General features: G+C 39.6%; 1 protein-coding gene across 1 annotated transcript in view; it reads left to right on the top strand.

The window, feature by feature from the left end:
- Window positions 1-5,652: 5,652 nt before the first annotated feature.
- Window positions 5,653-17,010, top strand: part of Antxr2 (ANTXR cell adhesion molecule 2) — a 150,913-nt gene continuing 139,555 nt past the window's right edge. Inside the window, exons 1-3 of the mRNA XM_004848004.4 lie at window positions 5,653-6,484; window positions 7,101-7,172; window positions 9,193-9,264. Of these exons, the coding sequence (XP_004848061.1) occupies window positions 6,333-6,484; window positions 7,101-7,172; window positions 9,193-9,264 (296 nt within the window). The 5' untranslated portion in view covers window positions 5,653-6,332. The remainder of the gene's footprint in view (window positions 6,485-7,100; window positions 7,173-9,192; window positions 9,265-17,010) is intronic.

The following is a 17,010-nucleotide window of genomic DNA, read 5'->3' as shown; positions in this document are numbered from 1 at the left end:
GTATAGCTACTTAGGTAATACTGATCCAATGGAGAAGCAAGACCTGTAACAGGTATACATCAAAAGAACAAGGACCTTTTTTGGAGGAGATGAGACAGAAGGTCCTGGTCACCCACTCAGGTTACTGATGTCTGTGCAGACTTTGTTTGACCAGGTAATACTTAATATAGTATGTCATTTACCCCTCAGGGAAGTATGTAGGCCTAGTCATTCCATCTTTGTCTTGAGGCCTGGCCTTTTAAGGGATGTACCTCCAGCCACAGTTGTAGTATGTTCTTATATTCAGTGCTAATTCATTGGAGGGCCCAGCACTGTCTGACTGCCTATAATATTTCTACCTAACTTAACTGTCTATAATACTATTTCTTCACCTTTGGTCAACTGATAGCAATTGATAAAGATATATAATATCTTTGATTCTGTTTTGATTGTAATTACATTAAAAATGGAGACCAGACTACAAGCTTTATAAATGAAGAGGTGAAGCTCCCAGCATGGAGGGAGATTCTGGGTTAGTGTGCCACAGCTCCCAGACCAGAGGAGGCTTCTGGGTGGGTGTGCTGTGGCTCCCAGCATGGAAGAGGCTTCTGGGTAGGCATGCCACAGCTCCTAGCCCAGAGGAGGCTTCTGGGTAGGCATGCTTTGGCTCCCAGCATGGAGGAGGCTTCCGGGTAGGCATGGCCCAGCTCCCAGCACAGAGGAAGATTCCCAGAAGATGTACCACGGCTCCCAGTGTGGAGGGGGGTTCCAGGCGGGTGTGCCGTGGCTCCCAGCCCAGAGAAGGTGAGCCATGTGGGCACCAGCAACACCCCTCTCCCCCCAGTTCAAAATGAGAAGACATGTAAACAAGCCTCAAAACCAGACTTCCAGATCACTGACAGAACCCCAAAGAGAAATGAAGAGGAACAATCTGATACTCAACTCCCTGGACTCCCTGAAGTAGCAATGAAAGAGGATTTGGAAAAAATGAAATCAGAAATAATTCCTTACATGACAGCAGAGATTGTGCCCATAGTGCAAGACATGATTAATAAATCTAGAGAAGACACAGATTAAAAAAATAGAGGAGCTGAGGAACATGATGGAATCTCAACATAGGAAACACATTGAATCCATGAAACAGATGCAAACAGATTTCCAGGAGATTAAACACTGCATTGAAAGTCTATGCAGTAGAATGAGCCAATGTGAAGACAGAATTTCAGATATAGAAGATAAGATTGCTATTAGTGACCAGGAAAATAAAAATTTCTTTAAAATTGTAAGGGACCACAATAGCAAAAGATACTGCAAAAATTTCATAAACACATGGAAATTGAACAACACACTTCTGAATAACCAATGGGTCACAGAGGAAATTAAAGAAGAAATCAGACAGTTCCTTCAAGTAAATGACAATGACAATACAACATATCGGAATCTATGGGACACAATGAAAGCAGTCTTACGAGGGAAATTCATAGCAGTGAATACTCATATTAGGAAAACAGAGCGAGCCCAATTAAACAACCTGATGCTAAACCTCAAGCTTCTAGAAAAAGAAGAGCAGAACAAACTCACAGTCCATAGAAAGGAGGAAATTATAAAAATCAGGGAAGAAATCAATTCACAGGAGACTAAGAGAACAATATAAAAAAATCAATGAAGCCAAGAGTTGGTTCTTTGAAAGAATAAACAAAATTGACAAGCCCTTAGCTAACCTTATCAGAAAAAGGAAAGAAAAGGCCCAAATCCATGCAATTAGAAATGAAAAGGGTGAAATTACAATGGACCCAGCAGAAATTCAGAGGATCATCGATACCAATCTTTTTTTTTTTTTGGTACCGGGTCTTGAACTTGGGTCCTTGCTCTTGCACAGCAGGCGGTGAAACCACTGAGCTAAATCTCTGGCCCAATCAATACCTATTTTAAGAACCTATATGCCAATAAGATGGATAACACAGAAGAAATGGACAGATTCCTAGACATGTATGAATTACCAAAGTTGAATGAAGAAGACCTAAAAATTCTAAACAACCCAATATCAATCAATGAAATTGAAAATGTAATTAAAACCTTACCAACCAAGAAAAGCCCAGGTCCTGGTGGCTTCACTACTGAATTCTACAAGACATTTAGAGAGGAACTGCTGCCACTACTGTCTAAGCTTTTCAATGAAATTGAAATGGAAGCAATACTCCTGAATTCATTCCTGGAAGCAAGCATCACCTTGATCCCCAAAGCAGAGAAAGACCCAACTGAAAAAGAGAACTGTAGGCCAATCTCACTAATGAATAAAGATGCAAAAATCCTTAATAAGATACTGGAAAAAAGAATGCAGAAGATCATCAAGAAGATCATACACCTTGACCGAGTGGGATTCATCCCAGGGATACAGGGATGGTTCAACATTTGCAAATCAATCAATGTAATACACTATATCAATAGAGCCAAAGACAAAAACCATATGATCATCTCCACAGATGCAGAAAAAGCATTTGACAAAACCCAAAGCATATTTATGATAAAAACTCTACAAAAATTGGAATAGATGGTCTCTACCTCAATCTGATAAAAGCCATCTATGAAAAACCAACAGCCAATATCATACTAAATGGTCAAAAACTGAAATCTTCCACACTAAAATCAGAAACAAGACAAGAACATCCACTATCACCTCTCCTGTACAATATAGTTTTGGAAACATTAGCCCTGGCAATTAGACAAGAGAAAGAAATAAAAGGAATAAAGATAGGAAATGAAGAAATCAAATTGTCATTATTTGGAGATGACATGAAACTCTATATCAAAGATCCCAATAACTCCACCAAAAGTCTTCTAGACTTAATAACGAAATTCAGTAGAGTAGCTTGATATAAGGTCAACACACAAAAATCAATAGCTTTCCTCTACACCAGTGACAGACTCACTGAGAGAGAAATAGGGCAAATAATTCCTTTCACAATAGCATCCAAAAAACTAAAATACCTAGGAATCAACCTAGCAAAAGAAATCAAAGTGCTCTTCTCTAAAAACTATAGCACTTCGAAAAAAGAGATTGAAGAAGATATCAGAAAATGGAAAGACATCCCCTGATCCTGGGTAGGAAGGATCAACATAGTGAAAATGGCTATACTTCCAAAATTACTATATAAATTCAATGCAATCCTAATTGAAATCCCAGCAGCATACTTCTTGGACCTTGAGAAAACAATCCAAAATTTCATTTGGAACAAGAAGAGACTCAGAATAGCAAAAGCAATTCTAGGTAACAGAGACATGGCAGGGTTTATTACAACCCCCATAAGGAAACTATATTACAAAGTTACTGTGATAAAAACAGCATGGTACTGGCAAAGAAACAGATCTGTGGACCAGTGGAACAGATTAGAAGATGCAGAAAAAACTCCAAACACTCTCAGCCACCTCATCTTTGACAAAGGAGTCAACCACCTTCACTGGGAGAAAGATAGCCCCTTTAATAAATGATGCTGGAGAAATTGGGTTTCAACTTGCCAAAGACTAAAACTAGACCTATATCTCTCACCATGCACTAAACTAAAGTCTAAATGGATTAAAGATCTAAATATTAAAACAGAAATGCTGAACCGGCTGGAACAGAGATTAGGTAGAACTCTTGAAGACATAGGTGTAGGAAAAGATTTTATGAACAAAACCTCTGTTGCCCGTGAACTAGCACAAACAATCAACAAGTGGGATCTCTTCTTACTAAAAAGCTTCTGCACAGCAAGGGAAACCACCAGCAGTGTGAAGAGACAACCCACAATATGGGATAAAAATCTTCACCTGCTCTTCCTCAGACAAAGGTCTACTATCTCGAATCTATAAAGAACTTTAAAAGATCAGACCTCCCAAATTTAAAGACCCAATCTGAAAATGGGCATCTGAAATGAACAGACATTTCTCACACAGAGAAGTAGAAATGGCAAAAAACCCCATGAAAAAACGTTCAACTTCACTGGTCATTGGAGAGATGCGAATGAAAACAACACTGAGATTCCACCTCACTCCAGAAAGGATGGCTGCTATCAAGAAATCAACCAATAACAAATGCTGGCAGGGCTGTGGGGAAAGAGGAACCCTGCTCCACTGCTGGTGGGAGTGTAGACTGGTGCAACCACTGTGGAAATCAGTATGGAGATACCTCAGAGAAGTAGAACTGGAAGTCCCATTTGACCCAGCTATTCCCCTGCTGGGTATCTTCCCAAAAGAATTAAAAGAATCACCACAGTGTTATATGTGCGCCCATGTTCATAGCAGCACAGTTTGCAATAGCTAAAACTTGGAAGCAGCCCAGTTGCCCATCAACTGGAGACTGTATAAAGAAAATATTAAAAAAATAAATAAATAAAATGGAGTTCTACTCAGCCATCAAAAAATGAGAAATTAGAGACATTTATTGCTAAATGGATGCACATTGAGGCCATACTCTTAAGTGAAATAAATAGGACACACATGTGTAAATTCTAAATAGCTTCCCTAGTGTGAGAAACTGAAAGTGTAAATAAGGACTAAAAGGTATAATAGATAATGTGAAATAGGAAGAAAAGGGGCAAAGGGGAAGGGGAAGTAGGAGGGGTAGGAGAAAGGAAAGAAGGGAATAGAATTAATATGAGAAAATAAAAAATAGGAAATAGAGTCTTTGTAAATAGGGAGGGATGGAGGGGTTGAAGGGAGGGCAGGGGAAGCGGAATAAATAAGTACCTAGAGTGTATGTAAAGGTGCAGATTTCCAATGATGAATGTCATTATATTGTATACCCAAAATGTACAATGTACCAATAAAAGGATATACCAAAAAAAAATAAATGAAGAGGCTTGGTATCTTGTTCTATGCATTACCTAGAACAGTGCCAAGCACATAGGGGTTACCCAATAAATCTTGTGGAATCATTGCTAAAGTTACTTGTTTTGATCCACCGAGAGTGGACAGATTTTTTTGTGTATCCCAGACTCTGTAATGTAAATGAAAAGTTACTCATGGTAACAGAAGAGATGCTTGCTAGAAGTTAGTATGTAAGATACAATATGAACTTTCTATCATAAAGCACTGACCTTGTTAAAAATGAGAAAACAAAGTGGTAGTTCAGATTACTGTTCATCAGTGGTACATCAGTGAGAGTGTGAGTTCAGAAAGCCAGTTTGGACACAGGGAGGGCAGAAATCTCAGGTGGAGGTGATAAGAAGACAGGGTGAGGAGAGAGCACATAATGAGTAAGAAAGAGAAACTGTACTGAAAATTTAGTTCCCTGCCAACAGTTTGTCAAGGTTAGCCTAGTGTGCCCTAGATGAAATTATTTTTATTAAGTTAACATTTTTAGCTGCTACTTAAAAGTTGTACATATTAATGGAGATGTTTCAATATATTATTGCATCATGTAATGTTTAAATCAGATTACACCTATTTGTCTCCGCAAAGATTTATCATGACCAAGATGAAATTCTTGCTAACTGGAGCTTGCGGAGAATAACAGTGAGAGGGTATATTTTGAGGTACACCTTTCCAGTCCTAAGGGAGTCCGCACCCCCTTCGCCCACTCTTGCTTTGGTGAGTTGCAGCTACAAAGTAAGTTTCTTAAGGAGAAAAAAACAAAAAACAAAAAGAAAAACAAAAAAGGAAGTCCCAGGGCTAAACCCTGCGGCCCACGTGTATGGGGTGGGGCGGAGTGAGGGTGAGTCCCTCCCGGGGACTCCTGAGGAGCGCCGAGGGCTCTTCCAGCACAGCTGGACAGGGGGGAGGCCAGGCCTGCAGGATATGAGGGTGTGTTTAGTTTCTGGAGGACATTTGTTTTTCTAAACTCCTCTCCCACTTCCGAAGTCTGGCAAGCGTCGGTCCTCTTCAGCTTGGCGCGAGCCCGGGGCTCAGACCGGCTCTGATACCGGAGAGGACCGGCCCAGGAGCGCCGAGCCCCCACAGCGGACCGGCCCCGGGAGCGCAGGGTCCGGAACGGCTCCCTGGGCCTTAGCGTGGCTTCGGGGTTCTGGGCGTCCCGGCCGCTCAGTCTCCTCCTCCAGAGGCCGACCCGGCTCAGCTGAGAGCTCGGGGAAAGTTTCGGAGCGGAGGGATCCGCGGGTGCAGCCGGGAGCGGAGGACCCGCAGCCTTGGGCGTCCAGGTCTGCTGCCCCGAGACGGGAGGGGAGTCCGGTCGGCGGCTGCGCGGTGGCCGAAAGTCCCTTTGTCTTCCCGGGCCTCCTCTGTCACCGCCTCCCACCGCGGCCCGGGCAGAGTCTTGCGGATCCCATCGCCCAGGCTGCTCACGGCCCGGCTCCCCGGGGCGCGTCAGGGCCCAGGCCGGCCGAGAGGGCTGTGAGCGCGGGGTCGCGGCCGGTGGCATGGGGGCGGCGCGATCCGCACCGCGCGGCCGCGGAGGCTGGCTGCTCCCAGGCCTGTGGCTGCTGACGCTGAGCGGTCCCGGGGGGCTGCTGCGCGCCCAGGAGCAGCCCTCGTGCCGCAGAGCTTTCGATCTCTACTTCGTCCTGGACAAGTGAGTGCGGGAGGGAGGTGCGGGTCCCGCGGTGGGGACCCCGGGCCGCCTGGGGACGGGGAGGCTGGGATGGCGCTGCGGGGACCCAGCCACTGGGACACCGCGGCTCTGTCTTTGGGAAGCCGGGCGCTTTCGGGTCTGTGCGGGCTGGAGGCAGGATGTGGCTGGGAGGGGGAGCCCAGGGGAGTTGAGTTTTCTCAGCTCGCCAGTCCGGGGCCTCTTGGGGAACCGGAGTGAGGCCACCCAGGGACTCTCACGCGGGACTCTGCCTCGGCTCCTGTGTCCTTTCTACACCCCGAGCCTTGCCTTGATTTTATCCCGATCCCAGCGTTTTCACTGGAGCCAGGAAAAGCTTTAGCAAACTCAATGTAGTTTGCGTTGGCTGCGAGAGAAAACTTGTGCCTTTATTTTTGAGAAGCTGGGTCCTACTCAGTTTGCAGTTTGCAGGGGGTGGGCTGACATCTCGAACTCTGGCACCAGAGTTCCAGCCCAGGGCCAACGCTGTGACTGTGCTGGAGGAGAAGGCAGATTCCCCGTCTTCGAGGTACTGCAGAAATGTTTGCATGTCAGCCTGGTCTTTCGTTTTTCTCTGATGAGTTCTGTCTCATTTTTTCAGATCCGGAAGTGTGGCAAATAACTGGATTGAAATTTTCAATTTTGTCCAGCAACTTACAGAGAGATTTGTGAGGTATTTTCCCCCACTTTACTTTTCTTAGCAATGGAAAGGATACTGACTGTAGGCTTTCCCCTTTTCTGAAACCTTTGCATGAGAGAACCTTGCCTGAAATGTTGAATATTAAACACCTCCAGGTGGGCAGTGCACACACGATGGTGTCAGGACAGCTCTTGGGCCCTTGAGGTTTCTTTCATCTGGATTCCAGAAACTTGGCTCATGTTAAGGAAGCATCTTCAAATACTGTTCCAAATGTCTTTTCCTTTCTACATCTTCTTCTGTTTTGAATTTCAGTTATGCTTTCTCATAATTTATCACATTAAAAACAAATTTTATGCTAATCGTATCCATAATATATTTTCCATTCCACATGATGCTTAGCTTGTAGAGGTCTTCTTTTTAAAGAAAAAAGTGTTGGAAAACTTCAAACGAACATGTGTTAATACCCCACTCCCAAGAAAAGCACTTGTGTATGTTTTAAGAAATGCCTCGTGTTTACACAATGTGTGGGTGTGTGGCTGTTTTGAAATTTAACTGTTCTATATATGCAGTGAGCTTCACTAGGAAAGACTGGTTTCCTCTCCTATAAAAAGCATTACTGCCATGAAATCCAGCTTACTCTTATTTAGAGGTAACTAGAAATTAGTGGCATCTCCTATTTAAAAATAACACCAGGAAACCTGATGTTTGTGGTTTTTCTTTCTCAAAGAAAAAATTGCAATGAGCAAATGTAATTTTATCAAGATAATGGAAAGGACATGAATAGGAACTGTATCATTAAATATTGCTTCTTTCAGTCTTGTTAGCTCAAATGTTTTCTGTAAAACAGGCTTGGATGATCAAAACATTTTGAAAGTCATGTTGCAAGTAACTTCAAACAATCTGTAGAGGCCTAGGCAATCCTTGCTTTCAGTTATTGGCAGCAGTAAAGTTATCCCTATAAAAATGTATGCCTGTCCATGTTCAATCATCAGCCCCAGCTTAAGAAGCCAAGTATTGCACTCTTATTTCTGGACAGGGTCTGATGTAAAACTGTCTAGGAAAGAAAAATAAACAAGGCCCTATATCCTTAAATGTCAAAGCAGAACAGACAGTTCTTTATAAATTTTCTGATTTAATCCTACAGTGTACAGCAAGTGTCGTGCAATTTTGATCTCAAGCAATGGATCATTTCAGTGTAACATTTGAAGAAAGTGAGACTCTTACTCACTTGGTGTGGTTGGCAAGTTAGAACTCTGTCATATATATTTGCCTGGCTCAAGTTTAGCTGCTGAATTAGTAGTTAAATATGTATTGTAGGAATTGAGTAAGGAGTGACTACTGAAGAGAGTTGCAGTTTGTAGAGCTTCCTTTCATAGCTTGAGTTTCAGGTCTTGCTAATAGTTGCATACAACATCCTAGAAAGAAAAACCATCCTGAGAGATTAGTGCCTAAAATCTGAAAGTTGTAGCCCAGGGAGGAAGGGACAGTTATTCCTGACTGGAAATATGATGTTCGAAATTAGAAAATGGGAAATGCCTAATCAAAACGTGATTTAGCTTTTTTCATGTTTTTCATGACACTTTTTAAGTATTCTTACTTCAGAATGAATTTGGCATGGGTTGTCATCATAGTTTTAGTCATTGTGTCATACTGGCTGCTCTCTAGCCTTAAGTATGGTTGATGAGATGATCTTCACTCTGAAGGGATTGGCCTCCTTTAAGGGGAGGAGGGAAAACAGTAAGGGCAGAAAGTGTTTTCTATGAAAGAATTTTTCATCTGCCTAAAATTTTTCTTTCCAGGTAATCTCTTTCTAAATGCAAGCCCCTGTGCATCATGGAGGAGTGTATGAGTGCTGGGCAGCACTGACTAAATCCAAAATGACTTATGTAATAATGCTAAGTATAGTTAGTGTATCTACTTAGGGAGTTCTATTGAAAAGAAGCCTAGACTATTTAGTGAGACCAATTTTAAATGAGACTCTCTAGCTATATGTCTGTAGTGTATCAATATTTCTTTTAAAATTGTTTTAACGGCCTCTTTTCTTATTTTGCAGCCCTGAAATGAGATTATCTTTCATTGTGTTTTCTTCTCAAGCATCCATTATTTTGCCATTAACTGGAGACAGGTTAGTGTATTATCTTTTCACTGCAGGCTTTTAGTAGAGATGAATCTTAAAGGCATGATTCATATTTTCAGGTGGTGATCAGGCCTCTCAGTGGAATCAGGCAAATACCTGACAATTGAGTTCTTTACACTAATAGAAGAAAGAGGAGGTATGAATGGCAAAGGAGCAGATAATCTGAAAATCATTTATAATTCAGATTGGCTGGAGGATGTACAAGGAAACTTAGATTCTTGCCTTAGTTACATAGTTACTATTTCTGACCTTTCCCTTTCTCTGTTACTCTAAATATTTCTACATTTTTCTTGTTTAGATGCAATATGCTAGTCAAACAGGAATTTGAAGGATGATTGGTCGGAGAAATTTGTGGGTCTATTTGGATAATTTACTAAATTCAGCAGACGTCCTGGCTTTCTGGTCTTTCTCTGAGGTCCAATGATGCTGAATATATTCGCTGTTATAAAGGAACACACAGATATTTATAAAGGAATATATGTTAGTATATAATCTCCTTAATGCCTTTAAAAGATGTGGCTTTTCTCAAGCCAATCCCATATACAGTATTTCTGGTAGTCAGTTCTACGTCATTTCCTCATATCATGGGAAGATCATAGTCACTGACATACTTGAAGAATAGCTTATCTCCCTGGAATCAGATTTGCTTATAGATTATGAATTACGTAGCCAGAAGAGACCTGTCCTTTTCATTTTTATACCTGTTTCATATAACATGAAACATGTCAGGTTTTGATTAAAAAAATTCCTGTTGAACAAATGAATTGAGTTAGTATTATTTTGAAATCAAGTTCTCAAATCTGTAGTTTTAGCAAAGGAGACTAATCTTTGTTTTACACGATATGTGGATTTCTGAAAAGTTACATGTGAATACAGGTTTTTTTGTAAAAATCCATGTAAAATTGTTTTATGTAATATTTAGAGGGGCTCAACAAAAGAACTTATTTATGATTACCTGACTTGATTTAGAAAAAATTATATATACCCTTCTAATTTTTTTAAAGTTTTCTTTGCCCTGAAGAAGAAATCTTTGTGCAGGTGGTGAGTCCAGGCTAGAGTTTCAGTCTTCCCGTTAATACTTTTGCCTCCTTACTCTTTTGTGTGCCAGTGATTCTGTTCAGGTGTCAGAGCAATACTAATTCCTTACAACCTGTGTTCTGTGGGTTTCTGTACCCACTGTTTTAACAGCTCTTGCCTTTAGGAAAAGAATTTTTTTCCGTTGCCCAGTTTAATTTCCAAAGAAACAGGTTTGGATCCAACATATCAAGAAAAAAAGAACAATTTTCACATTTATGGCATGTGTATATATGTAGAAAAGCACTTAGCATAATGTCAGACACATAAAAGACTCTGTAATTGACAGCTACATATATTGTGCCAGGTTCTCTGCTAGGCACTTTGCATATGGGTCCTCCAGCACTTTGAAGATGAAGCGTATCACTGGTATCTCAGATGGGTGTTGCTTAGATGGGCATGGAAAAGGTTTAAATCTTTAATCTTCCTTCCTTTCCTTCCTTCCTTCCTTCCTTCCTTCTTTCCTTCCTTCTTGTTTTGGTGGTTGAATGGAGGCGCTAAAATGAGTGAGAAAAGAGATGTCTTCTTCAAGAGACATCATAGTGTTGCACTAAAGAGTGACTGGGCCAAGTCTACCTGAGTATAAATCCTAGATTTCCAGTTTACCAGCCAAATGGACAAGGACGAGTTCCTTAACCTCTTTATGCTGCAGTTTTTCCTACCTCTGTGATGATGCTAGTTAATACCTACCTCATAAGATTTTTGCAAAATTTGAAGTTCATAATGTAAAGATTGTGGGACAGAATTTAGTACCTAAGTATTCAAGATATAAAAGCTTTATTATTACTATTCATTATTATTATATGGAGGCCAGGGAATATGCATTATTTTGATCATCAGAGAAGTATTATGCTTATATAAAGTTAGTATTGTCTTGCTTTGAAAGGACTTACAATATTCCAGGAGAAATTTTAATAATGCTACTTGCTACTTACATATACTTGGGTCTCTTTTTCTTTTTCTTTCTAAATAGAAATACTTTCAGTTTTAATGAATTTCAGTATTTGGGGCACATTGAATTAGTTTGAGGTGGCAGAAAATTACTGAGAATGTCAGAGTAAGACTTTTATTTTTGCCACTTAATGGTTTGGAGATGTTGTAGCAATGTATGTCAGTTTTTCTGTCTTAAAATACAGATATAACATCTGCCATTTTTTTAGAGAGTTATTGTGAAGATCAAAAATAAGAATGCATAGAAAGATGCTTTGTACATCGTGGAACACTCTCCAATAAAATATATCATTTTGTCCTAAATTGTTCTTTTACAAAATTTATTCATTGAACTAATATTTTCTCAACTGTCCATAGTCCTCTGTATTTGGATATAATATCACTTTTCTTCCATTACACAATTTTAAGTGTCTAGAACCAATTTGCATAGTTAGATGCCAGACTACTGAACAAGAGTTTCCACAACTCTTGTGGATCTTTGTTTCCTAAACGTTGGAATCTCATATAAACTTTCCTGATATCTTGTAGCATGCTCACAAATAGATCTAAGTACATGATTTGAAAAGCAACAGTTGAGCCAAAGAAAAGTACCAGAGGTTTCACAATTTTGGCTCATATTACTCATATTCTTCAGTGCCGTGGTAAATTTGAGAAGTACTTCTTTTGTGGTTCTCACTTTGTTGCTAAAGTGTTTCTGTTCAGATGAGGCAAGATTGGGAGCCAGAGATTACTCAGGGTAGGGCCATGTCTTTTAAATTTTCAGCCTGTTGTCTGACATTGTGTAAATCTCAAATGCAAAATTAAACATGGAAAGAATTTTTGTCATTTTACATGTCCGTTTATGTTTAAAAATTATTCTGTTAAATACTTCAATTTGAAGCACTTCCTCCTTTTCTCATGTCCCCCAAGAGTTTGGTTTTCCATATGTCTGTTAGGCTATCCATCCATTTACCTACCTATCTGCCTTCCTTTCTGATGTATGGGATCTGGGAGTAACACAGAGATGAGTAATAGAGTATTGTGAGTAGTGGTATGATCATGTACGTAAATAGCTTACAATTGTATTATAGGGTCAGAGAACAGAAAAATGCCAAGTGTTGACTCAGTGCGTTGACTGGAAGTATCCAGTCTGTCAGTATTAGAAAATATGGAAGTAGGGTTAATTCACGGATATTTTTAATTGTTTTGTTGCATAATTGGGACTAAGGAATTACATTTATTTCTGTTTAACATGATTTTAATACCACGATGATTTAGTTGAACGTTACCTGAACAATTATTATGTGCCAGGCAGTGTATAGAGTACTTTCTATTCATAGCTTTAGTTAATCCTTTTGTCAACTCCAAGTAATAGATAATGTTATTATCACAGTTTTACAAATGAGGAAACTGAAGCTAAGCAAAGCAATGTAGCTTGTCAAAGGACATACAGTTTACAAGTGGCAAGCAGTCTATTAGCAAGAATGATCTTTTAAAGTTTAAATCAGATCATACTACTCTCATGCCTCAAACATTCTAAAAGCTTAGAATGGAAAGCAATGTCTCCTAATGCTCTCAGAGACCACCTGATCACCCCACTTCATCTTCTCCTACAACACCACGTCCTATAGTTTAGCCCTGCTGGCCTTATTTTCCATCCCCTGAAGAGACTGAAGTGTTTGCACATTAGAATCATTGCTGTTTCTCTGCCCTTGGCCTTCACCTGATTAGCATGTTCCATTTATATTCATCTCACCTGGCACCTCCTCTGAGAAGCCTTTCCTGGCTACCAAATCTAAAGGATCTCACCCTTCCTCCCCAGTATCTCTTACTGAGCTCTATTTGGGTATTACTTTTGGAATTTGTCCTTTTTTTTTTTGCTTAAATTCTTTTATTGGTACATTTTAGGTATAAAATACGTTTACATTTATCATTGGGTGCTTGTACCTATACATGATGTATCTTTGTTCTTATATTTTCCCCATTACCTGTGCTCCCTTCCCTATTTACAAAGACTTTGTTTACATTTTTTCCTTTTCTCATAATTTTTCCTTTCTCTTCTTTCCTTTCCCCTTTCCCTACCCTTTTGGACCTTTTCTTCCTATTTCAAATTATCAATTATTCATTTTAATCCTTATTTACACTTTCATTTTCTCACACTAGAGAAACTATTCGATATTTACACATGGGTGTCCTATTTATTTCACTTAAGAGTATCACCTCAATGTGCATCCATGTAGCTATAAATGTCTCTAGTTTCTCATTCTGTCATGTTAATTAATCAATTTATTTGTGTATCCTGGGACCCAATGTAAATGCTTTTATAGCCCAACACCTAAAACAGAGTCTGGCACATGGCAAAAGCTCAGTAGATGTTAGATGAATTATTGGGTTCTTCTAACTCCAGAACTTGAGTTACTGTGATCACTGATTCTCTGTTTCTAATTAAGCCACATTGGTAGATGGTTAACTTGTATTTTTCTCATTCTTACCCTTATATGTCTTCTGTAAACATTTCCAATTTCCTTTTCCATATATGTACTTGCCTTTGAATTGGAAGATACTTTAAGTGTTGAACCTGAACACAATAGTCAGTTATTTAGAAAAAAATATTCCTAGGAAAACTTTTAGAAAATTATAGGGAGGAAATTTATTTAAACAATACGCATGTTTCTGTTTATTTGAAGGGGATTTTTTTTCTAATTCCTCAAAATTACTTGTGGGAAAGTAGTCCTTTATACATCATTAGTATCTTATAAATTAATGCATCCATTTGGAAGGAAATTTATAAGTGTCTATCAAAGTCTAGAAAGTTTCTACCCAGCAATTCTGCTTTGTAGGACTATGTTCCACCAAAATACCAGCACCAGCTTGCAAGAACAGGTATATTAGCAAAAGCAGACATTGCAGCATTGTTCATAATAGTGAAAAACTGTTCATTTTAAATGCTTTCTAGTTGATGATACCACAATAAAATTAGAATCTCTACATAGAATGGGATACTGTGTAGTCATTCAAAAACTGGAAAATCTGTATGTATTGACATAAAAGTATATACAAGATGCATTTAGTCAAAAAGGAAGTTGCAGAACACAGTGTGATTTTATTTTTTGAAAGTAAAATCCTTAACTGTTTATACAGGGTGTGTGTGTGTGTGTGTGTGTGATCAAGAATGCATGGAAAACAGGCTGAAGGCTAAATAGTAAGCATTTAACAATGATGCTGTCTTAGGCATGAGATTGAATGTAGGGAGATCTTTCATAGTTTAAGGTTTGGATTTTTTTTCTTGGTAGTTCTGGAGATTGAACCTAGGGCCTCACACAGGCAACCATTCTACCACTATAGTTTAACACCTAGCTCCTAGCCCTGTAGTTTAAATTTTCATAGATCTATGTGGCCTGATTTTATTTCAGTAAGAATTTGTAAAAAATTAAACAAATGCTTAAATTAAAAATAAATTTCCTGACCTATTTTGTAGCACATACTGCTAGTTCGGAATAAGAATAGAATCAAGGGTTAAAAAGAAAAAGCATTAAGGAATACAGCATGTCAGACTGTTGCCTGGGAAGTCCTGGAAGGCTTCTTGTTAGAGACTCTGGAACAGCATTGGACCTTGGGTCAAATAGACACAGGGGCTACATACTAGCTGTGTGACCTTGTGCAAGTTACTTAATCCCCAGAGCCCATTTCCTGGGCCTGTTATGTTAAAAGGAGCTGATCATTCTCCCCATGCAGCAAGGTTGAAGTGACTGAATGCAAGTAATGCGTGAGAAGGCTTAATTAAGGGCATGATACATACAGCATGCTCCCCAAACATCTGTAACTTTCTTTGCTTCTGTCACCTGTGTGTAATCGGCTACTTTTCAATAGTTCTTGTTTATAATTTTTCTAGTTCTTCTTTTCTGTTTCTTTTTATGCTGTTTTGATGATGAGGTAGGCAAGAGGCTAAGGAGGTTTTTAGTGTATACCATCATCACGGTTTTCATCACCATGTGTCAGGATGCTAATAGAAGTTTAAGGAAGTTTGGGAACTTACATTGGCACAGCTTAGCATTGAAGCCAAGATTCACACCCTGATCTGAGGTTGAGTGTGAGCGTTTAACCAGTGTTTTCATGACTCAATTTCCTGGTTACTTGTCTGCACATTAATCAGAATTTGTCATAATTCAAAGACATGGTCTTCCTGTGCATTTACTCTCTTCTTATAAATCAGTGAAGATGGGAGAAGAAATGACCATAGTTAGGGAAAAAAATCAACTAGGGAAGCAATTTCTCCTATTTAGAAAAGTCTGCTCAGGCACAATTGTGCCAACCCCTAGGGGTCTGGGCATGACTGTATCTCCGATTTTAGTGATGGATATGTTAATAGTTACTTTCAGTGAAGTGCCACATCTGCTTTATAAGTTTGTTTTAGAAAATTACTATTAAGTCAGTAACTTATTCCTGGGAGACAGATCTGGTGGACAGATGTGATAAAATACAGGAGTCAACTCTAATGGCTCAGTAAAGTAGTGAGTGGGGAAATGGAATAAAAATAAGTGTAGTGCAGCAGGCATGAGTGCTAGTAAGGGTTGTGCTGAGTAATAGTAAATTCACTTTTAATTAGAGAAAACTTCTCTAAAGTGTAGGGCACTTTGTGAGCAGATATTTTTGGATCCAGGACCACCACTTTGGACTTCTTGTCTGGATTCTGTACCATGGAGACCTCAGCAGATATTAGGTTTAGGGTAACATTTTAAATAAACAATATGTGAGATATTATATGATATATAGTGCTATAGTAAGAGATAGCTAAAATTTGTTAATTGATAAGTTGATAGAATCTGTTTTATAACACACACACACACACACACACTCACTTTTAAAAATCTGGACTGGGTCTGTGTCTGATGTCTTCACCCAATGGAATATAGCAGACAGGAGCATGAATTCATGTCTCGTGCAGCTGCAAGGCTAAAGCTGAGTAAGGCACGGGACTTTACTGTGTTCTTGGAAATCACCTGTCAGATGAAAATGCTGACTCTCTGAAATGACTATGCTAGGAGAAAGTGGGCTATGCAGTGAGAAACAAGATTCTGACCCACAGTCCTGGCTGTCTTTACCTAGCAGCCAGCATCAGCACTAGCTCCAATGTTAGCATTCATCCCACCTTCCCATAGGCCACCCTGGGAAGCCCCAGAACTGGCCATTTTGTGCATGGGGTCATGAGAAGCAATTAGTTGTATCTACACCACTATTTTTGAGGTGGTTTTTAATGCAACATTAGGGCACCAGCACAGTAATTGTGACCAGAGTGGAAGCTGAATGACCCCAGGAGAATGAGTGCAGCCTGGAAGGGCAATGTGTGTACTCTTACTGGGGCAGGAGCAGAGGTAGTCCTTGTGTGGTGGTGGAAAGTTGGTGGGCCACTGGTAAATAGAAAATCAACCCATGGATACAGTTAAGGAGACTTCCGGGAAGACTACAGAAGGTATCAGTTACTTCTTTAGCTACTTGTGATGATATAGGAGAGGAAGAAGCTGAGCTGAAGAAAACAAACTTTTCTATTTTCAATCAAGATTTAGAGGAAATAGACCCAAGTTTTGATGAATTTTAAAAATAAACTTCATTTTCATCTCCAGTCTCCCTTGGCAAATTATTCCTTCAATTTAAGAAATGGTCTTAGTAATCAGACTGAAATTGCAGTCTATAAAATGTGGCATTGGAGAGAAAATCAGATTAAGGTGCAGT

This window comes from Heterocephalus glaber, unplaced genomic scaffold, assembly GCF_053883595.1.
Source record: "Heterocephalus glaber isolate CG9 unplaced genomic scaffold, H.glaber_assembly_v1.0 deba00001454, whole genome shotgun sequence".
Taxonomy (NCBI): Eukaryota; Metazoa; Chordata; class Mammalia; order Rodentia; family Bathyergidae; genus Heterocephalus; species Heterocephalus glaber.
Note: the sequence above shows the minus strand (reverse complement) of the source record. Positions and strands in the feature narration are given on the sequence as shown.